The sequence below is a fragment of the Ammospiza caudacuta genome, chromosome 12 (assembly GCF_027887145.1).
Source record: "Ammospiza caudacuta isolate bAmmCau1 chromosome 12, bAmmCau1.pri, whole genome shotgun sequence".
NCBI classification, from domain to species: domain Eukaryota; kingdom Metazoa; phylum Chordata; class Aves; order Passeriformes; family Passerellidae; genus Ammospiza; species Ammospiza caudacuta.
In genome coordinates, this window is record NC_080604.1 from 5355906 (window position 1) to 5379311 (window position 23406).

The 23406-nt window shown below is 42.9% G+C and overlaps 2 protein-coding genes across 4 annotated transcripts in view; one reads left to right on the forward strand and one right to left on the reverse strand.

Moving 5' to 3' along the window:
- Positions 1-1076: 1076 nt before the first annotated feature.
- NOL8 (nucleolar protein 8) lies at positions 1077-11299 on the reverse strand. The gene is made up of 17 exons (XM_058813156.1): positions 11247-11299; positions 10686-10868; positions 10483-10545; positions 9636-9714; positions 9229-9376; positions 8344-8412; positions 6217-8043; positions 5809-5925; positions 5360-5479; positions 4956-5040; positions 4478-4622; positions 3893-3976; positions 3040-3314; positions 2704-2830; positions 2186-2256; positions 1441-1523; positions 1077-1130 (listed from the first exon to the last, which is right to left on the reverse strand). The coding sequence occupies exons 2-17, from the start codon at positions 10822-10824 to the stop codon at positions 1077-1079; spliced, it is 3486 nt and encodes a 1161-aa protein (XP_058669139.1). The 5' UTR covers positions 10825-10868; positions 11247-11299.
- A 318-nt stretch (positions 11300-11617) lies between these two features.
- CENPP (centromere protein P) overlaps positions 11618-23406 on the forward strand; it is a 114527-nt gene continuing 102738 nt past the window's right edge. Inside the window, exons 1-7 of one of the 3 annotated variants that reach the window (XM_058812776.1) lie at positions 11618-11696; positions 12272-12482; positions 13561-13709; positions 14126-14283; positions 14637-14725; positions 17416-17504; positions 22358-22454. In XM_058812776.1, coding sequence (XP_058668759.1) covers positions 13573-13709; positions 14126-14283; positions 14637-14725; positions 17416-17504; positions 22358-22454 — 570 coding nt within the window. In that variant the 5' untranslated portion in view covers positions 11618-11696; positions 12272-12482; positions 13561-13572. Of the gene's footprint in view, positions 11697-12254; positions 12483-13491; positions 13710-14125; positions 14284-14636; positions 14726-17415; positions 17505-22357; positions 22455-23406 lie in introns of those variants that run through there. The other 2 variants (XM_058812777.1, XM_058812778.1) reach the window with 2 other exon arrangements.

Below are 23406 nucleotides of genomic sequence, written 5' to 3' on the forward strand. Positions count from 1 at the left end.
TCCAGCAGGCAGCTCTGTGGGCTGGGAGCCGGCAGCGGCTTTGGGCCCGTCCTGCAAAATCCCCCCCTCAATTCCTTCTCCCCTAGACAGAGAGTATCTGCACCTCGCAGCAACAACGTCCCTCGAGGACAGCGACTCACTCCAGAGTGACGCCATGTCTGACAGCAAGCAGGAGGGCCCTGGTGCCAGGGAGCCAGGTGAGGGCAAAGCCGCCCTCTGACAGCCTGGCCCAGGGCCTCTTGTGGCAGCAGGCAGCGTGGGGATCAGAGCAGAGGCAGGGGGAGGCAGGAGCTGCTCGGCCATGCCGGGGGTTGGGAGCCTCCTTCCTGCCCAAGTGGGGCCCAGCTGGGCCAGGGGGCAGCTCCTGGGACAGCCGTGCCCACAATGGCCCCTGCTCTGCAAGGCCTCCAGCCCTGCCCATCAGCCAGGCAGGGACAGAGCAGCCCTGGGGCCAAGGCTGCTGCAGGCTCTGAGCCCCACAGAGCTGCTCGTGCCCCGTGCCATTGGCTCTGTCCCCTGCAGCCTGCATGCTGTGTCGCCGTGCCGAGGCTGAGCCCTGTGCCTCCCCAGGCCCTGGCCACTGCTCCTGTGCTGCTCCTGCACAGCCCAGAGCACCCACGGGCCCTGCTCAGGCCTCACGAAGACCAGAACCAGCTGGGGCTGTGACAGCTCTGCTGCTCTGGGCCCAGCCCTCGGGCAAAGCACCCGCCTGTCCCTGGGCTGGGGGCAGTGCCCAGGCTGGGCTTGGCAGAGCCCGTCCGCTCCTGGAGGGCTGGGGGCACTGCTCTGGCCTGGCCTGGCCCGGCCCTGGGCTCCCTTGGCATTCCTGCTTGCCCTTGCATCCACCAGGGATGGGCTGCAGCTCAATGGCCCCGGCCTGGCCGCACACTCAGGCCTGGAGCCTTCCCGTGGCTCCCCAGGGCACGAGAGCCTCAGCCCCAGCTCCCAAACACGGCCTAACAGGCTTTGCTGATATTGATCCCTGTCAGAGCTTTGAAAGCATTTTCAAAGTAACCTTGTTTGGCAACACTTTCAAGGAACAATAAAGGAAAAGGTTTTGATCTGTGAAAGAAAATTTATTGTTTTGCTCTCACTTTTCTTTTGGCATCCTTGTGCTTCTTCCTGCATTCCTGTAAGTGATAAGTATACAACATAGTATTAGAAGTTTTTGAATTCACTGTATCTCTTAAAATACATTCATTATATACAGTTAAGTAGCTGCTGCTTTAACATACAGAGAAGCAGTGGTTTACCTGACTGGACAACACAACATGATGTTATGCACAGCAGTAGAGTAAAAAATATTTGTAGTTGGTCGTTAAAAACTTTCAAGCACGTCTTGAGGTCCTGAATTAATTTTGCATGCACATTCATACCTGCAATCCCTCCCCCCGCTCATTTTCACCTTGACTTACCAGGGAACAGACGTTCCATACTCACCTCAAGCAATAATCTACGTTTGTCTTCCCAACCCTCTTTTTCTTCACTGAGCTCTTCAGATCTACAGAATAACTTCGGGCCTTCTGCACAACAGAAACGTCCAATTAATAGCCTTAAACACATGTGATTGTGCTGCTGCTTCTAACAATCATGTCCAACGCAGCACTAAAATCAGAAATCAATTCTCACACCCTTCCTGTTCTCCTGCCCCCACCACACCTTGGCTCCAGCAGAAATGTTCCCTACTGCAGCCTGGTGTGCTAAGAACAATCAAAGGCAGCAGCACTTTCCCTCAACAGGCTGCAGTCTGAATTGCACTGAAATTGCAGCTGTTGCATTAGAAGCTCAGCACCAGCACCCCACATCTTCCCCCAGAAATGAGGCCTGCTGAGGCCTGAGCTCTCCATTTCAACACACTCTGTAAAGCAGGCTGGAAGACTGCAGTTCACTAAGATACGCTGGCAAGAAACCAAAACGTGTAGGTAACCTGTCAAGTGACTAAGTTTTTGGTAAACTCTAAAAGTCCAGATTCCTATTCGGTAATTGTCTGAAAGAAAAGAAAGCCAGAAATTTGCTTGACCTTCATTTTGCCAGGACTTTCTCACAGGATTCTGCCACAACTTGGATCACAAGTGAGGGTGGCAAATTTTGACTAGAAAACTTGGATAACTAGGCAGCATTTTTTCCTCCTCACTCAATTCCATTAATAGAAAATACAAAAAGGGATAAAGAAATTCTGTCGTACCTCTAAGGCGTTCATCATCTTTGGAGAAGAAAAAAGCTCTAGCACTTTCTGTGCGTGGTAAAGAAAGAAACCTAGAAAAGGAAAAAAGGGATTTGAGCATCCTAAATTGTACTATCAAATTCCATGAACACAAGTTAAACCTGTAGTGCTTCAGAGAAATGGCATCCATTGAAAAGCTTTATTCCCTAGGAACCCAACAGAGCTTTTTATTTTACAAAACCCTCTTTTAAAGAGAAAACTGACTGTGTCTTGGGCTTTTGGCCAAACTCAGTTTGGAGTTGGTCAAAGCAAAATGACCCTGTTAGTTTCTTGTGCTCTACTCTTTCTTTCCATATTCACATTCACATCCAATGGGCTGCTGGGAGTTTTGACTCTGTGCAGCACACACGGTTTTCCAAGACGACTTTCATTGCTCAGAGGTGTGCAATGTCACTTTCCCATTCCGAGTGCTGCTATTAATATTCCCACAGCATCCAACTACTACAGCCAAGTAGACAGCAAAGAGAAATGCAACTTGCATTTCTTGGTCCTGTTCCATTTCTGTCATCTCAGGCTCATCGTCACCCTCAGAACTGCTGTCCTGGAAACGTGGATCCTCTTGCCACGTGGCTTTTACCGGCTTTATTGTCCCAAGCGCGTAAGGCTCTGCAATGACAGCACCAATAGAGAAAAAAAGCCAAAACCAGATTATTCCTCTACTCGTCAGGAAAAATTCCTCCTTTCACGTGAAATACTTACAGTGGAGAAGACAGATTTAGGAAGGACAGAATCTGACCCTGCCAGATTTTCTAAGCTACATCTCTGCTCCAGTATTTTCTACTTTGTTCTAGGGATCTCAGACATTTTGGTCTTACCTTCTTTGATGCCCAACTCCTCCGTGTCTCCAAAGAAGGAAAACTTGAAAGCACTCGTCTCCAGAGCAGCGTCATTATCAGGCAAAGGTCCCAAATGGTCATCTGGGGCAGAGTGCTGTGCATCCTCTTTGTCCCAGGGTATTTCCTCCATCTTTTCTGGTGTTTTCTTTGAAGATCCAAACAAGTCTTTCAAGTCGGCAGCAATATCATAATAGATTTTTTCAGACACTTGAGGCAGTGTCTCACTCTCTTCTTTCATCTTCCTTTTGGCTTTACTGAAATGAGATTGTTCAAGGATAGCAACACAGCACACGTCCTTTTCAGACACAGCTTCCCTAAGAGCCACCTTGCTCTGAATATCTCCCTAAGCATATCCAAGCCCATTAAGGAGTGGTTCATAATCAAGGGTAAGCACTGGGGAAACATCTGAGGTTGGAGTGTAAAGGCAGGAACCAGAGTCCTTTTTAATTAGCCACATCCTTAAGTGACTTTTCACTGACTACACGGTTACACAGAAATCACGGTAGCACAGATTTCCTAATCTGATCAAATCTTTAGTATAGATTTGTTAAGCTTTTCCCACAGACCTGCAAATCTCCAAGTTCCTGAATTGACCTTTCTGACCTTCAGTGAGAACAGAAAATGGCATCCAGAAAGTAGATGGAGTAGGAAGGAAAGATGACACTACATGTTGGTTTTAGTAGTCAGAGTTCCTATTATATCTTGATTTTAGCAACCGGAGAGAGAACTAAATTAGAATCAGATCTATCTGCATGGTTTCAAACTCAGTCTGTTGGTATAACCATCTTTCCATGGGAAGAAACACAACTTAGTTACCAAGCTGTAATACTACCTCTCCTTTTCTGTAGCACTTGGTTTCCTTTCAAAAACTGCATGGTCCTCTCTTGTTGGATCATAACGGAGGGCATTAATATCTCTGTAAAAATAGAAAGAAAAAGAAACACCAGTGTGCAATCTAAATGCCAAAATGAAAGCTATCTCAAAACTTTACAGTCAGAGCAAGATTCACATTAGTTCCTTTACCAAACAAGGTCTGAATTGATCCAAAATGTAACTGGCAGTTAGAAAGCACCCTCTAGTCAGTGTCTGGGTCAGGAAACATATAAGAAATGGATTTAATCAAATTGTGATGCTTCCGATTAAACACAGCCCTCACGTTTTTGTTATGTATTGAGGACCTGCACTTGATCATCTCTTGAGGAGCTGCATAAATACAGCTATCCATACAGATGTGGATATATTTCTTCTAGTACCAAACACTGCATAGATTCAAATGGTCTAGTGGAGTAAGAAACCTAAAACAACACACAAGAACCCTTTATGCCTATCTTCCAAAATTCAAAGATTCCAGGATCTTTCAGCTTCCTTCCTAAGCCTTCCTAAATCTCCTTCTTTACTGATAGCAGATGATTCATACTTGAATTTCTTCACACTTGTGGCTGTTTTATTTGGCTTGGGCTGCTCCAAGTTGATATTCAGGAGGCTTCCCAGTATTTGCAGATTTTTCTTTTTCTCTGCAGCAAGCTCCTCTTCTTCATCTGCCTTTACGCTGTTTGTCTCTGCTAAGAGAAAAAGAAATACATTCTCTATTTACTCTGCTAAGCCTGTCATGTGGGATGCATAACATTTACTATAGCACTAGTAGAGCTCACACCTATGAACACATCACTTCCTTGTATCTTGAAGCTACTTGAAGGTTTCCTGCCTTGCACAGTAGAAAATCTTTCATTAGAAATGTCACAAGCCTCTATTTCATGGCAAAGTCAGAGCATTTATTTAACAACTGTGCAACCCTGACACTGACAGATGCTCTACACAAGATCCCAGTACAGCAAGAAAGGCTGCTGGAAGGTTCTGTGGCCAGTAGTAACAGAAGGAAATGTGATCAGCTTTACCTTCTTCCTCACTATCACTCTCAAGGAATCGAGCATCCATTCGGAACCTTTCATCGTTGCCAAAGCGAGATTGCAGCTGCAGGAGCTGAACAAATGAAACAGATGCATTAAGCACTGGAGAAGAAAGTCATAATTCAGTAACTTTTTTTTACTATAACAATGGCAACATACTCTTTATGTTTAGCTTTTGATGCCTTTGTCAGTAATTTCTTTGTATATGAAGATGACAGTGTCAGAGAAATGCCTCCCACTCCCCACCACACATTATGTCGTTCCTTATGGGAATTCTGGTTTAAGTTAATCAAAATCATATTCAGAGAGAATGAAAAGACAAATTATGTTCTCCTGAAGAGGTGCTATGGAGACCTAGAGGAAAACTAAATTACAGTAATGGCTTCACTCACTTTTTCACCAGCTTTGCCTTCAAACTGGGGCTTAATTTTGAATCGCTCATCATCCGTATCCTCTTGCTCATCCTCACTGCTCTCAAACAGTCTGCCCGAAGGTTTGGGAGCTGCCTTATCCTTTGTCACACAAACAGAAAAGAAGAAAAAAGCAGCTGTTCACATCAGTGAGACAATGTAAATCAGTACCAACTTTGTTCATGTGCTCTCCAGTTCAGCTGAAAAAGCAGATTTCTTGCACAACCAGCTTCCTTCTTGATCGTTGTGCTTCAAATCTTACATGTCCACACACCTTGTACAATTCTGCTTTACAGCTACAACTATTGAGTTTAACCATAGGCAAAATACCCATGCAAAGGGAAACTCAGGTGTTACAATATGAGATAGTTTGGTATAAAAATTCAGCTTTCTGATTATGTCATACTGATTTTTTTCCCAGTAACACTTACTTCTCCATGCCCATTTCCCAAACTTCCATCCTTTTTCAACACCTCATCCACTTCAGCTTCATCTTCCACATCAGAATCGAATATGATGTGTTTGTGCTGTCCTGCTGGCTGCCTGTCCTAGGAAAGAGTCAGCTGTCAAGTCAAACACATCAAATACCTGCTGTGCTCTGCTCAGACACAACTATCTGAAAGATGTTTTCATGATACAAAAAGAGGAACCCACTATTCCTCTTGCAACTCTACAGGTATTGCAGGGAGGGGTATGCAGCATTTTGTATACTCTGAAAAGAAAACTGGCAACATCATTAGAAATTCCAGATTATGATTTTAAAACATCTTATCCCACATGTATTAATTACCCACTTCCTTGTATTGTGTACTATTCAGGTAGAAGTTGTAATTAATTACCAGATTTGAAAGAGCTCCTTGAATGAGTTTCTTCTGTAATTCCCTTTCTTTGTGTCTCTGTTCCAGAGCTGCCAGTCTCCTCTGGTTATCCTGGAGCTGTTTTTCTGTTGTACTGGGCTCCCTTGATGCAGCAGCTCGAAGACAAAGCTCCTTATCTTCCCGAGGGCTGGTGTTCTCATTCCCACCTTTATTACCTTCACATTCTGGGCTTTTTTGGCTTGTATTCCTCTTTAATGTTTTGGAAAGCGGTTTTGGGCTCTTCAGCTGCTGTTTAAGGTGCTCCTGGGCCCCTGCAGCATCACTGTCCATGTCACTGCTCCCATCACCATGATCAGTTCTGGCAGCAGCAGCTCTGTGCTCTGAATTTTGATCTTTGGAACTCACACCTTTGTTCTTCCCTTGCAAATGAGGCCTGGAACCAGGCTGAAGGCTCTGAGCAGCTGAGGAGGCATCAGCTGACAGCTCCTCATGGTGTTCAAAAGGCACTTTGTGTCTCTTTTTGCTGCTGACTTCAAGTGAACTCAAGGGATGGTCCTCTGGCCGATTTTTGGATGACTTCTCCCCAAAATGAGATGTACAAGCTTCACCTCCCAAACTTTCTACAGACTTCTTCTTTAAGCCAGTGCTGTCCTTACTTGACTCTTTTACACAAAGGGACCCTAGTCCTCTGAAGGGCTGGTATTTCAAATGTGAATTATTCTGTCCCTTGCAGCTTTCCTCAACAGCATCCTCCTCCCCTGCTAAAATATCAGCCAGCACATCTTCAGGACAGATGTTGTTTTTTTTAACTGCAGGGTGAGATTTAGAAAGTTTTGGTTTATTTACAGTATTACCCTTGGGATTATCTTCAGCACTGGTCTGACAAGGACTCTGTTCACTGCCTGACCCCTCTGCAGGTGTCCCAGTGTTTTCTGTGGCCAGTGCTTTTAAGTCATCCAAGGTAAGGTCTAGGTGGTAACAGTTTTGCATCATGGACTCATAATCAGAGCTGGTTTCAGACTCTGAACAAGAGCTGTCACTGTCACATGTCTCTGCTGTACTCTGCAAGGCAGCAATTCTGGATTTTTTGCTTTTCCCTTTTCCTTCGGTGTGCTCTTCTTTTAAACTGCAAGGTTTCAATGAGGAGCTTTTTACCAAACCACTTTTTTTTTTAGCTGATATTTCTTTATTTTTCATCCTCCCCTGTTTCGAGTCTTCTGGAGTTTTACTTTCAGCAATAATTTCATCTGTATCTGCTGAATCATAACCATTATCACATTCCATTGCCTCTTTCTCTTTGTTACTTCCTTTGATAGCTTTCTTCATGGCATCCGAATTGCTTAAGGACCAGTGGCTACTGTATTTTAATTCAAAATCATCCCCAACAATTTCCAAGTGCTCACTTTCAGTCTCAACATTTTCAGCTTTCTGTCTTTGTGCCTCTTTCTTCACCATTGCTCTGATCTCCTCTTCAGAATCAATGTCACTATCAGAAACACTGCTATTATTTTTGGCTCTAACTCCATTAGCATTTTTAGATATTTTCCCATCCACTCTCCTTGCTGGAGACAATTCCAGCTCCTCAGCAGGTTTGGGTTTTGATCTTTGGCCGAGCCGGGGTGAGTCTGTGTGTCTGGGCCGTGAGGGGCACCCAGAGGGCAGAGCTGCTCCATCCAGGGGCTGCCTCCGTTTCCCTGGAGCTTTCCTGGGGGATTCTCCTCTCCTCTTCCTGCTGCCATCCCCCCCTGGCAGGCTCCAGGTGAGCTGGGCCACAGGGGCTGCAGGTGCCAGCTCTGCCTCCAGCTTCCTCAGGTTGTGGCAGTACTTGGAGGGGTCGTACTTCACCACGTGAGAATGAGTTAAGGATCTCAAAGGCCCCAGTTCTTCCTGCAGACCCAGGGCTTTATGAGGAGGCTGAATTCTGCAGGGAAGGACAGCAAAGAATCTTTCCTCATGCTATGAACATAAGGCTTTAAGCAACTACATGCAGTGTGAAACAACTGCTCAAGTCACACAAACTTACTGCAGGGTTTTCAGTAAATTAAGCTTGACAGAGGGGTAAAAATTAGGACTGTCAAGTAATGTTTTCCCATAAGACAAAAGAAGGAAGGGAATTGTGTTCAAGGGCAAACAATCAGAAAAGGATATTTTATTTTTTTGTTGATTCCTGAGGTGCAGGATAGGCAAGACTCTGCCAAATTTTCCAACAACCCATTTCTGAAAGAAAAGAAAAATAGTCAGTGTTAAATAAAGGAGTAGAAGTAACTCTGAAATAAAACAAATGTTTATTCTTGAATAACGAAAACACTAATAAAGAACCACATGCGATTAATTCTTTATTCTCTCTAGTGAACCCTACCATGCAACTTGACCAGCCTTCTCAAAAACAAAACAAAACAAAATCAACCAAAAAATAAATTTCTACAACCTACAAATAAAGAGACATAATAAAGAACTAAATTTCTTTACAAGTGTTTTCAGCACGGTGTTTCTGGTTTATGAATTGACAAGGGTACCTACAAAGACAGGATCACTATTATTTTGCTCTTTTCTCGCTTCTCACAAAAAATATTTTAAAAACCACTCTGTGCTTAGCAAACAGTTTTGAAAACTTTGTAATAAATATCAATATTGTTGCCTAAATTTGCATGTCAGGTGACTTCATTCTTACTTTTGTAACCACGGCCAGACCCTGATCCTGTGCTGAAGCCCAACCCAGCCACCAAAAGCTGTGTGGTGCATGGAAATAATTCCCTTTAGAAGCTTTTAAGGGTGACACAAGCATATTCCCAGCATAAATGAGGAACAGGGCAGTGGACAGTACGACCATGATCATTTCCACTCATTGCAAAGAATGACAGGAGCCCTCTTCTGTCCACACACAAGCTATTTCCTCAGAGTACTTTCCACAGCTTGGACTGTCACTCTTAATCATGAAGTTTCTTTACATAAATCATAAATTTGGCATGAATTTAGATGCAATGAGCTTGGTTTTTGTTGTTTTATTTCTCTTGCACATCTACCCCACCATACCTTATGGTCTGGCACCTCTGTACCTGGTACTGCTCTCATGTGGAAATCCACAATTCCCTTTTGTTTCAGTGATTCCAACAGGCACATTTGGTCATTTCTCTGTGGTTTTTCTTTCTGCAGCTTTGCTTCCTCCCTCTCTGTGGCCAGCCTGTACCAGAAAGCACATCACCCATGGAAAAAGGTGCAGGATTGGAGCTGGCAGTGATCCCCTCCCACAGAACAGCAATTCCCCCCCTCAGGGGATGAACCCCATCACCTCTGAGGGAGCATCAAAGGTAAAGCAAAAGCCCAGAGATTCCATCAAAATTGAAACAATAAGAGTGTACAAAATGAAACTACAGCCATGACATTATCAGAAAAGCAGAAAAAAGGCAGTTTTAGCAACAACATAAAATACTGGTTTCTACCTGTGCAAAAAGCTTTCTTTGGCCAACTCAATTTGCAGGGTCCCCCCTTTCCATTTTGTTTTATTTAAAACTGACATGCCTGCAAAACAAAGATGGGAAATGAATATTTTCTACATCAAAAAAAAGCACTCAGAGTTCACTGGGTCTCCTTGTATGACAGCCTGAGGCTCCCTCAGCACCACCTTGTACCTGACTGCTCACTTGGGTCAGTGCTGCATCTGAAAGGGCCAAAATCCAAATAAACCAGCAGATGTACAGCCAAAGCTGAAGTTCTCCCTTCAGAAGTGCCCAATGCAGCATTCCCCAGAGGCAGGGCACACTGCAGAAGGAGCTTTACATCAGCTCTCCTTTGGGTGTCCTCTCACAGAAATCAATTTCAGTGTTTCATAGATCTGATGAAAGCTCATGAGGCATAAAAGGCTTAGAACAAACAAAGAGGGTGCCCAGAGCAGCTGTCCCTGGATCCCTGGCAGTGTCCCAGGCCAGGCTGGACAGGGCTTGGAGCCGCCTGGACAGTGGAAGGAGTCCCTGCTGTGGACTCATCCATCATGAGATGATCATTAAGGTCCCTTCCATGCAGACCATTCCCTGAGGCTCTGAAACTCACAAATACCTCCTTCAGTCACAAGGGATCTTTTCCATCTGCTCACAGCAATTTCTGAAAACTTCAGCTTCCACAAAGCTGCAGCTTACAGAAACTAAAATCAACCTGACAGCAACATGAAAGAGGCTCTCCCATGACCACAGCTGGATGTGACAATATAAGATGAGCTATCAGCAATGTAACTTGGCTCAAAAACATAGCTAAGGAAAAAAAAAAAAAAACCAAAACCAAAAAAGTACTTACACTTTTTCAGATCTGCATCAGAAATGTTGACACTGATGTAAGCAAAAGTTTTCGTAGGATTCCCTGATCAATGACAAACATTAAGTTAGCTTGATGCAGTTTCATTATTTCCTTTAAAACTGAAATGTCTCTAAAGCAAAAATTCCATTTCATGCTCCAAACAGAAAAGCAAATAACTTTTAAAAACTGAAAGAAAACTTTACCCTGATCATCTTTCCTAGTAATAATCTCTGCCTCCAAAACATGCCCAAATTTGCCAAATCTTTCTTCCAGCTCAGCCTTGGAAACCGTGTGGCCGAGCCCTCCAACATAGAGACGTTTGGAAACCTGCTCCTTCTCCATGCTGCCGAGGCACGGTGTCACACCAGAACACACCCTCTGTTCCTCTGCGGGGAGACAAAACACTTCAGCGACACGCAAATTAACGCGATTAGAACAGCGAATCGGGGACAAATCAGTGCATTAAAAGCCGCGAAGAACCTTATGAGCAGAGCGCTCCTTTGAGTTGCAGTGGGTAACACAGCAAACCCCGCGCTGCTGCAGGAAACCGGAGCTCAGGGGCTTTTTAAACCACATAACCCTATAACTGAGCCATATAACTGAGCTATATAAACGTATGCACATACAGCGTAAGAGCAGATGCACATACAGCACAGAGAATAAGCACAAACGGCTCTTTATAATATAACCCAAGGGTTCCCGAGGGTGGGAACACAGCCCACAGCCCAACCCTCCCCTCCCAGGAAATGTCGAGGGATCCCCACCCTGAGGGACCCCGGCCCCGGCTGTGTCCCCGGCCCGGCCTCACCGCCGCCATGTGCGAACCTCAGAGCGCCACCGCTTTACCTTCCCCCCCGCAACTTTTCCCAACCCTCACTCGAAAAAAAGGGTTCCGCCTCCTCGTGCCGCTGGATTCCGATCGGCCGCTCGCCTCCGCTGGGTTCCTGTTTCCGGCCGGTCAGGTGTGCTGGGAACACGGGGGCTGGCTCCCGTGGCAGCGGACGCTTTGAAAGTGACAAACCAGGAAGAAGAGCGGGGGAGTTTTCCGGAACGCGCGAGCAGAAATTGACGTGAACAAAGGAACAGCAGACAAAGCAAGGCTTTTTTACTTTTATTTATGATAGAGAGCTCGGGAATTATTTCCCAGCGGCTGTTGTTCGACAGGGAGGGGAAGGAAGGCGCAGCCGGCGCCACCCGCTGGGGCAGCAGCTGTGGTAGCGCCCGGGCTCGCGAGTTGGCGCGCGGTTCGAAAAGTGCGGGGCGCGCGCGCCGCGACTGAGCGCTCCATTCCCCTCAGAGCCCTCAGCGCCGGCTCCCATTGCTCACTGCCTTCCCCTCAGAGCCCTCAGCGCCCGCTCCCATTGCTCACTGCCTTCCCTTCAGCGCCCTCAGCGCCGGGACTGAGCGCTCCATTCCCCTCAGCACCGGCTCCCCCCGCTCACTGCCTTCCCCTCAGCGTCCGCTCCCATCGCTCACTGCCCTGCCCTCAGAGCCCTCAGCGCCGGCTTCCCCCGCTCACTGCCTTCCCCTCCACGCCGGGAGTGAGCGCTCCCTTCCCCTCCACGCCGGGTCTGAGCGCTCCATTCCCCTCAGCGCCGGCTCCCATCGCTCACTGCCTTCCCCTCAGCGCCGGGTTTGAGCTCTCCCTTCCCCTCAGAGCCCTCAGCGCCGGCTCCCACCGCTCACCGCCCTCCCCTCAGCGCCGGCTCCCTCCGCTCCTCTCTCAGGGCCGGCTGCCGGGGCTCCCCGGGCTCCGCACTGCCCTGCTCGGACACCCGTTCCTCCCCAGGGCGCCTCTGTCACCCCCGAGCCTCGGCGCGGGTCAGCCCCGGCTCCTCGGGCGAGTCGCGATTTCAGCATCGCCCTGCGAGGGTCCGAAACTCCGCAGGGAAGCAGCGTGCACGGAACGCACCGGTTCGGTTCTCACAAAGGCTCCAAAGCGCTTCCCAGCTCCTCCTGGGGCAGCATAAAGTCAAATACTCGGAGCTGTAAACGGGCAGGTACGTCAAAATGTGAAAGATGTGATATTAATGCACAGATACTTGTAAATATACACGTGTGATATATAAGAGGAGAACTGTTTGTAAAAGTTCTGTTTTACTTGATTCAAGTGTAGGTATTTTTTTCTAGATATAAAATCTTTGAAGTCATAATTAGTGTTTGAGTCTTCTGCTGCCTAGTGAAATCCTTGATTTTAAGTAGCTCTAAGTAGTTTATGTTTCCCGTTACTGTTGTTAAAAGAGGCATCAGCTGTCCTGGGGTAACATTCTGGCTGTGGTAATGTTTTCCTTTTTCACACCGTACTCTTTATTGTGACCATGACTTTCTTCACCATATCCAGTCCAAAAAAATCTGGTGAGCACTGGGTGATTATTTAATTGCATATGCTTCCTTTACTCACATAAAAAACCAAGTTTCTAAAGCAAAGCGTGCTTTTGATGTTGTTTTCTTATGTGTGTTATAAAGGCACTGCTTCCTAGAAAATAAATAAAATGCAATTTCCCCCTCATCCCCTTTGACTGAATGATGTTAGTGTGGAAATGCACACCACATAGAGCAGGGGTGGTTTAAAAACACACAAAACTAAATGTTGGGTTTTTCCTGGTCAAAGTATTAGCACATTAATTCTGAGCTGCATATATCTTCCACATGCTTCTGAATGTGTTGTAGCTAGGCTGAATGTCAGATTATTATTTTTCCTGAAAACTGAGGGGTTTTTTTTAAATTATTGGAAACGTGTTTGCAGTGTTGCTGTACTGCTGCTTACTCTGTGTTAGGAGCTGTGCCTGGTCTGCCCAGGTGAGTCATTAGGGCAATTGGCCAAAGCTGGGTTCTGATTGCAATTGGTTTTTACCTGTGGAGCAGCTTGTTGTTCTGTTACAGCAAATGTAAAACAGCTGAGTGCACTCCTGGATCAAATCATGACTAATTAAACAGTTCTTAAAGCCTTTGACTCCATTAGATCCCTAATTTAGCTTCTGTCTCTGCAGTGCTCTGTATCTTGCAACAATTGCCTAATGTTATATTTGTGATTTTAGAAAATTGATTGTTCCTGAGAAAAATCCTTATTTTATGCAGTGATTCTGAGAAATGGACAAGGGTGTTTTTGAAGCTTATGAAAAGGAAATCCAGGCACTGGAAGAAGAAATAAGGCTGCTGACAGAAAAGTATGAAGATTTGCGACAAGAATCCGCCTTCTTTTCTGAAGAGGAGATACTGAAGGCAATGTATGCTTTTTTTTCATTTGTTAGATTAACAGAATTTCTTTGTCAAAATTGTTTGGGATGTTAGGACTTTGTAAATGTAAACTCCATGGATAAAATAAGTCACTTATATGAGTAAAGGCATCTTAGCTCCCTTTGCTTGGATGTTTTTGCACATATCTCTAAGTGGGCATTTGTACCTCCAGACTTGGAGTAAAAGCTGTGTCTACCTGGCAGTGAATGGAAAGAGTTTATTTAAGTTAGAATAGGTTTATTGTTTCCAGCAATGTGATCCAACTGAAACTTTACTTCTTAGAAACTGATTTGGGTCTGAAAACCATCAGATCCCATTACTAATGCCTTTTATTTAATGATATTGCTGTACTAGTATGTTAGGTCTGGGTATTTTGACCTTTTGGGTTTTTTTTCTTCCATTCTAGAAAATCACTCCAAGAAGAAACTGAGGGGGAAACCAAGGGACATGAATCTCCATCAGACCTGAAAGCTCAGCTTGAAAGCCTAGAATCAGATCTCTCATTTTTAATGGAATTTACTGGGTTTCATTTCACAAGTCATTCCAAGAAAACAGTGGAAAAGAGTAAGCAGTGTTGTGCCCTTTACTGAGCATACTGGTTGCAGTTCATCTGCAAACCTCTCTTCTAATTCCCTGTTAGCAGAAAGACAATTACTTTGAAATACAGTAAGATTTGGTTCATTGACAGAATAGTTTCTGAGTCAATATTGTCCTTTCCTTGATGGGAAAGGGACGGACTACTATTGTGCTTTGCACAGGGGGAAAGTGGAGTTTGTTGTTGGTATTTTTTAGCACATTAAACTTCTTTACATGAGGAGTGGTAACAGTGGGTACTCTAAATATGACTAAAGGAAGAAATGCAGTAGTTATTGAATAGAAGTGTAATTGATTGTTTTGCTAACTTGGTTTTATAACAGCTCTAAACAGGACAGTGCAGAAGCACAGCTTATCAGGGAAGTGTCACTCCATACCTTTTCAAGTGAAATTCCAGCTTCTTGAAATGCAGGTAAGGGTCAATGTAAGCTTTAAAAAAAAAAAAAAAAAACAACTACCAAACAACACTTCAAATGGACCAATATCCCTGCTTCCTTTTCTAGCTGAAACCTTCAATTGTTTTATCTGAGATTCAATGTGTTCTTTTGGCTCTTTAACATCTGGAGCCGACTTAGGAATTCTGTGTGCATCTGAGCAAGGTAGTTGATGGTTGATAGAAGGTCAGGTTTATTGTTGAGCCACAAAGTGGTTGCCATAGAATTATTTTGGTTGGAAAAAACCTTCACGATCAAGCCCAACTGTTAACCCAGTACTGCCAAGCCTGTATCACCTTCCCTTCCCAAAGGGTGCTCCCTGCAGGATGCTCTTGCAGCCTGACACTGAGGTAATGCCCTGAGAGCACTTGGGGTCCTTCAGCTCTGCCAGGTGCCCACTGGGGCCTGGCCCAGCACAGCTTTCATCCCACACAGCACATTCTATTGTCTCATTTCTTATTCTGGAAGTTGGAAGATGCCACATGTTACCTCTCTGGAAGGAACAGCAAAAGCTAAAACACTACAAACTTCAGCAGCTCTTTTTGTTGGTTTGGGTTGGTTTTTTTTTTCCCTTTGATTATATTTGTGTGTGCTTCATTAGTGTGAATAGTCATTGCACTGCCACAAGTTACACCAATGATTGCAGATTTTCTGGGAGGGAGCTCTTGGAGCTCTTTTATAAGACTCTATTCTTTGCACAGAATTCAAGATGCTAAGCAAAGGAAAACAGCTTCCACCCCAATTTGCAATAGCATTTTTCTAACACTTGTACTTTGTAATGGTATTTCTAACATCATGAAAACTTGATTTTTCAGCTCAGCTTTAAAGTTGTTAGGTTTTTGGGTTTTTTTTTTAATTTAATGAGATAGGACTGAGAGTGAGCAGTAAAAATGTCTTTCCTATTCCATATTATGAATTTGGGAATTGAATATTTAGGTAGCCCCACATGGATTTTTATCCTTTGAAACTGCAAGAGTTCAGCTGAATGGCAACTTATGAAGTCCATTTGTGACTTAAAACTTGTGATCTTCATGATGCCTCTTTACATTTGCTTGTCTAAAACTGCACTTAGAATGTTTCTCAGCTGCATCTCCTGCAGCATGATGGCATCTTTGGGGCTCAGAGGGGTTACTGGGTGTTAAACTCACTGCTGATGGTATTGGTGCTTAAAGCCGTTGCACCACTGAGCGGCAGCACTTGGCTGCCGAATGTCTCAAATTTGGGCTACTTTGAATGCTGATGGGATAGGGAGTACCAGGTGTGTATATACTTAAACCCTCACTTCAGCTGTAAAAGTATAATTTTGAGCTGATTTTTTGCATGAGTGTTTTTTTTTTTTTTTTTTTTTTGTTTGCTGGAAGTGATCATACATACAAAATAACCTGTCCTGACATTAGCATGGACAAGGCAGTGCAGTTATAACCAGTTTCACCTGTCCTGAGGAGCAAAAGCTGTTTTTGGGAAGTGCCCAGCAGGTAACAGGTCTGTTGGTATGCACAGAAGGTCGGGAATAATTTTTTCACACTGTTAACTGTAGCTATTTATTCTAGTAGTGAAGTCACAATAGAAGTTAGCTCAGCTTCATGATATTATGAGGAGAGGAGAGGAGCTTGAAAATCAGCCAAAACAAGTCTGAGCCTTTTGGGAAAGCAATGATTTAAAAAGAATTTTTCTTGCCCAAAGATTTCCTTGTAAATATTTTTATTTGGCCTCACAAAGGCATTTTGGCAGGTTAGTAACCCCCCCCATTGGCACACCAGTCCCTTCAGAAGGTGGCATGTCAGCTTGTGACTGCTGGCAGCTTCTCCACAGCTCCATCCCCCTACTGAACCTTGTGCTCTAAACCTGAAATGATTTTTCTTGATGTCATTTAGTGCATCCACCAATCTCTGTAGTGCCTGGCTGTGCTTTTCCCATCTTTAGTGATGGCAGTGTCAGCAGAGCTTCTGTCCAGGCAGCACAGGGGCTGCTGAGATGGGTGTGCAGCCCTCTCTTACCATTCCCATCTGCTTCTAGTGACTTAGTAAAAGAAGTTTAAAGTGAGACATTTCTGTGGTTTTCAAAACATGATTTTAAGCTTTTTCATTCACTGTTATCGAATCCATTTCTTTGGTGTGCTCAAGAATGCATAGAAAAGAGATTTAACTTATTTTGTGGCTTTCTTTCTACTCTGACCACCTTTTCTCATTCTTTTACAGCTTATTAATTAATTTAGAATAACTTTATTATCCCACACATATTTCTGAGTAACAGTGATTGTAAAAAAGGACAATATTTTGAGACAAAACTATAAGGTTTAAAATTAAAAAACCAGCACAAAATGAGCAGATTAAAACTTTATATGTTAACTTTCTGGTGTATGTGGCAGCTCAAGGTTGTGTTGGAATATGAACAGAATCTTAAAGTGGGATTGATGTGAAAAGAAGTAATGAACCTTCCTTAATAACTCAGGTGTTATTCCAAAAGCCTTGTGTGGATAATAGTGCTACTCTTGAAATGAAAGAAACTGTTCACACACACAAACCGTAGTTTCAAAAATGCTATTTTAAGGATTATAGTAGTTAGCATTAATATCTACTTTTTTCTATATTTTTATATGCAAATAGACACAGTTTTCTCCTCACTTGAGCAATTTCTAAAATATTTTGTTGTTACTTCTCCAATCTAGAAGGATGAGAAAGTGTCTGCTGTTGTTAGTGATCTCAGCATCAAAGTGGAATCCAGAGAAGATTCAAATATGAGCAAGTTTGTGTCACGGTAAGATGGAATTTTTTGTTCAAGGGTAGTTATTGTGTGGGATATGGGACAGTAAATGCAGTACTGAGTTTTCATGTGAATTGCTGGCAGCCAGTGTCTTTATGTGATGTGTCCTTAGCCCAGCCTAAACACTTCCATCCCTTTCTGTATCCTGGAGAGAAGATGGCAGGCATGTGATTTTTAAGCTCTGCAAGGACCTTTACAAGTTCGTGTTATGTAATTGTTCCTCAGACTCTGTGTGAGCTGCACTGTGGGTAATGCCTGAAATGCACATCCAGAACCCCTCTCCAGTGTTTGCCTGTTTCTGATTCTCAGCTCTCAGTTCTATTTCTCTTATTGGTAACAGGATTTATTTCACTGATATCTTTAAAAAATGTAATTTAAAAACATGCACTAGTGTATTTGTGCAATAGCTTAAGAAAATTAACACACTGGAACTTAAATGTATGAATGAATGCTGTTTCTTATTATTTTCTGGAGTATGCCAACTTCTTGTGGTAACATGAGGAGTAAATGATCAAATTATTTGTCTGCAGTATTCCACTGAATTGTGCTCGCAAGCTGTTCTGAGAACAAATCCATCATCACTGAGTCATTGATTTAATTCTTTTTTTTCAGTTGCTTCTTTTGCTTTCTGTTATTTTTTTGGTCTTGGGGAGGGAGAAGGGCCAACAGGGGTCTGTTGAGTTACCTCAGGCTTCAGTAGTCTCTACTGAAAACTGTTTTACTTAAAGGCTTTGAGATTTCCATAAAAATCTGCTAAAGCTTGTGGTGAAACTGGGAAGAACACTTGACTGCTCTCAAGAAGTGGGATTCAGAAGAGGAAATTGCCCTGTTTTATTCATGACTATTTTATGACAGCAGAAGTGTATTGGAACTTCATAGTCACACTGGAAAGGAATGTGTTGAAGTAGTGGCAGACTTTATTTCATCCTGGCTGCAGCCCTGCTCTCTTATCCCTGTCTCTTCTCCTTTTCACCTTGTGCCAGTAGTCACAAATAAGCACAAGTTTTCATGAATGATAGGAGATGTCAGCAAAGCAGGCAGTGCTGGCTGCTGAGTGCCACCTTGGCCTTGTGACTGTGGATACCCCTGCAGCCAATAGGATCAATGGGGTCAGCAGGTTGAAAAATCCTTCTGGGGGTAGGGAACAACCCAAACTTGTTCCCCCATAACACCTTCAAATGTCACATTTCCTGTGTGCCCTGTGCTGTGCAGTGTGAGGCAGTGAGCCCAGGGCTGATGCTGGCAGGTTCTGTTTGAGAGCACCCCCTGCTCCATTGAGTCTGTCATGTCCCATCAGGGCCTGTTTTCTCAATCCCCTTGTTGGGCTACTCCTCATTTCTTTTTCCAAGTTGTAATCCCCTCATGTCCAGTTTCAGACTTTTCCCAACTAGCTCTTTGTTTTTTAGTCTGCTCCTGAAATTCCTACTTCTTCCCTTCTTTTCCCTCCATTCCTGACCAGCTGAGTCTGGTCTCCTGCTGTTTTGTTCATTTTCAGCCTCCCTACCAGTTTTTCTTCTCTTGCTTCCTTGGCCCAGTCTTGCCAAATCCATTGTCTACTTCTGTTCTGTTTTGTCTCCTGGCAGGGATTTTTTTTCCTCCCTAGTTTTAAAATTTTTTGGGGGTATGTTTTTTTTTTTTCATAATACATGTCAGAAAATAGTCTTTAAGAACAGCAGAGTTAAAAACCTGGCATTCAGTTCCTGCTTTGGAAGAAAATAGGGGAATGCTAGAACACTTGAACAATATCTTTTTAAATGAAACAAAAAATTCAGCAGTCTGCAGGTACTGCTGTAATATATAAATGGTACATCTCTATATAAGAATTGTACATTTTTAAAAAGTGGTTATATTTTTATATAATTTCTTAATTATTTTGTAATGATAGGAGATGTATGCAAATGAAATCACAATATTTAGTTGTCTTTTTTGGGTTTCACATGTGTCCCCTTTGGACCACTTACACTTTATTAATGTTGAGAACCACAACATCTAAAAAAACTCTTGTCAGTCAGTTTTCCTTTTTTAGACTTGGCACCCCATTAATTATTGGGGGAGTTACCTTTGCATGGGTTGCTTAGGCAAATAGAGATTTTAAGCAGTATGAAAATTGCTCTTTCTTTTTACTAACTAGTTAGAATCTATAAGTCAGAGTGCAGGATTTAGAAAATGTGCATTATATTAAAGGCTGCACGGGCAAAGTCCTCTGCAAATGAAGGGAAGCAGGAATTCTCCCCCCAGCTTTGAGTCTGCTTTGGTTTTCTATGCTAATGTAGGAAGTCTTGCATTGTGCAGTGAGTCAAAATTGATTTTCTCCCTTAAAATACATAAAGGAACACATTAAAGGAGGATTAGGTACTCTTACAACAGGTAAATTTCCTATATACCTCTGTGTTTTGTTGAAATTTTCTGAAAGTGTGTTTGGATGGACAGCCCATGATTTTCAGCTGAGAGTCACTCTCTGCCTGAATATCCTTTTCAGTGGTTTTGGATGACTTCTCTGTAACACGGATGTTGGCATTGGAGACAGATGTTTTCTGCTCCAAGTGGATTTTTGTAATGCTAAATTCCTTCAAAATAAAAAAAGACTTGAATTTTTACCATCCACGCTCTTACTACCTTGTTATTGTATACCATGTTTCCTTGGTATTTCAATATTTGGTGTAGTTGACTTCAGGAGGAGGAATTAGGCTAATTTGGGCTAATTAGGAATTACTGCTTATGGGTAGATTCAATGCTGTGGCAGTTCACTGAAGTGGTGAACTCTTACTCCTTTGCCATTATGCATTCACATACAGCTGTTCTTGCCAACAGATTCCCCTTTCTAAACACTGAGTTCAGTTTTCTATCTTGAATTTAGCCAGTGCTATGTGAGAAAAGTGCATCCTCAGATATATTGGTTGACTAACTTCTACATTGGAAACTGGTTCTTTGAACTTCTGCCCAAAGCTTTTTCTTTCTGTTGATGATCCAGCCTTGAAAATTATCTGCTGCCTTACCTAAAAACAATTTTGAGGCAAAAAGGAAATAAACTAATAACCATGTTAAACCAAGGTCACAGTGTTTGTGATAGTATTTTAAATAGCCTAAATGTGGATTTTATAAACACTGCCAAGTTCTTCAAAAAGAATTCCAAGTGTGTAGTTTGGTACCAAAGCTTTGTGTTCCCTTTCCCACGAGTGGAGATTAAGGAAGCCCAGAGCAGTTTGTGTGGGATCTGTTCTCCAGGCCTGGATGTGGGCAGTTGTTACCAAGGCCCACAGTTCCTATAGAATGAGTGGAGTTGGACATGTACAACTCAGAGCTGTGGTTCAAACCAGCTCCCAGAGCAGGGCTAATGAGCTATTGTAAAGCAGTGTCTGTGTCCTTCCAGGGACTCACTTCTCCCACTGCTGCCAGCAATTTTCATCTTGGCCTGATTTTGTTGGCAGCTGTGACTGCTGTGGTAACTTCCTTTAATGATGCTGTTCTTTCCAGGCTGGGATAAAACTTGTTTGGCTTTTCTTTCACATTTTCAATATCTGAATGACCTTAATGTATTTTTTTTCAGTTTCTTTGTGTAGCTGGTTAAGGTTTGCTGTTCTGTATATTAAATAGAGCAGGATTGAAAACACAGCTCTCCCTGGGAAGGCTGAACTGACTGGGTAATTCACTGTTGCAGCCATTCTGTGAGTGCCTCAAGTCTGAAAATCCAAAAAAGAATAGCTAATCTCAGGATGTTAGAAGTGAAATTTACATTAGAATTTAAATACTCTAACTTCCTGAAATATTCTCAAACATCAGTCAGGTATCTTCCTCAGTCAGGTTTTGTAAACGTGTGAAATCCTATCTTAGTAACCAAAATAAATATTTGTACTTCCAAAACAGTGTTTGCCAGGTGTGTTTTGATGATGGCTAGTAGTCTGTGGCTCATATCAACAATGGCATGAAGCCTTTCACCCTTATGTTTAAATAATTGTGTCACTTCAGCTATCCTGATGTGGTTTTTGTGGAGTTCTGCATCCTTTGCATTCTGGCTGCATTTGTGCAGTGAAAACTGCACACCCTTGATGAGTTTTTTCCCCCAACAAACCCTGCATGTGTGGTTTGCTGCCTGACAGTTTGTCACCTTCTATTGTCTCTTTTCCTTTCTCTTTCCTGATTCATACTAGAAATTTGAAAAATCAACATTTATATCTATCTTTCCCTCCCATTCTCCCCTCCTCAGCATAAGAAGGAACATGGACATGTTAGAGCAGATCCAGAGGAGAGTGAGGAAGGTGTTCAGAGGGCTGGAGCCCCTCTGCTCTGGAGACAAGATCACATCAAGCTTTAACTGTCTGACCAAAGTTTTGATTTAGATGCCCTGTGTCATCAGGCCTCCCTTCCTAGTGAAGCTGCAAGGGTAATCTTGGAAAGTTGAATTAATCTTGAAAAGCAGAGGCAGGTAACATGTCATGTAGAGTTAGTTGGCTAGGACAAAGATTTTGGGAATATTTGAATGTTAGTGACACAATTTGGGAAATGTTACCATTTTGCAGGTTTGGCTTTTACTATGCAACATCTTAGAATTTATTTAGAAAATGAGTTAAACAAGAATAAAACCAAACTAAGATTTTGCAGGTGACTGCTTTGTTGCCATATTTTACATATAAGACAAACACTGGAAACACTGGTTTAGGAAAGTGTTCTTCAACCTCTTTTTCAATCATTACACTACAGCTTTTTTTCAGCTTTGTAATTGTTATTTTGGGTGATTTCTACTTCATATTCAAACAATAGTAATGAAATTTTTTTAAGTGTGAATTTTAGGCCATCAGATTGATAGCTCTGATTATGAGTGGGTTAAACAGTATATTTTTGTTTTATAGCATTGAAGAATGTGGAGATCTTATAACATTTTTCAGAAGCCTTTCAACCTATGCTGAGTGGTATGAGCATCGTAGACACACCTTCCTGCATTTCAAGGTAGTGCCTATCCACCCTTTATTTATTAGTACAATATTTATTGGTTTAAGAAGTTTAGTAAGACAGAGCATTGGAAGTGGAACTGGCTTAGCAGAATGTAGGATCTTAATTTTGTATGTGGTGATGAAGAGAATAGGAGCTAAAAATTTGCTGTGTTCAAGGGGCAATTGAGCAGCAATTGCTGTGTTCCTCATGGGTGGAGGAAAATAAGACTCTGCCTTTCTGTGAAGGAGTATTTGGTTTGCTTTGGTATTCTATTTTATTTTGATTTACAAAAAAAGAAATTAAAAGAAAATAACACTTGTAGTCCTTGGCATATAAATGTTGGTTTTGAAGGATTAGATCTGTTTCTCTTGAAGATGTGTCAGTGTGTGTTTGGATGACAGCACTTTCAGTTCTGGAGTGTTTTACTTGCGTGGGAAATAAACTGTTCCTCCCTCCTAACTGGAAAATAGCATTTGAGCTTAGTTTTAAATTACCACTATTTGCCTCGTTTGTTTTGGCTTTGTGCTGGTTTTAAGATAAACAACTAATCCTTGGAGTAAAAATACTGCAGTCTTACAGACACAAAACATCTTACATGATACTTTATGTAGGAGATGAATGTTTAGCTGCTTAATTGTTTGTGGTTTCTTGGCTGAGTGCTACATACCTCAAGAATTTACTGTCATTAAACTTGACACCATCTTTACTTTTCAGCTGTAGTATCATGTGGGAGCTGCACCTTTTCCTATTTTTTCAGCCTTTTAGGCCTTTGAGTTCTGTGCTGAATGAATCAATTTCTATTATCAATCAGAAAATTACTTCCATTTTCTGATTGCACTAAAAAAAAATCCAGTCCTCAGCTGAGCAATGAACTGGCATTGCCTAATCCTGTTGGCTTTTGTCTTAGGGCTTTTCTCTAATCCCTCCACAGAAAAGGTAGAGCACCAAGAGCTTTAGGGCTCTGCAA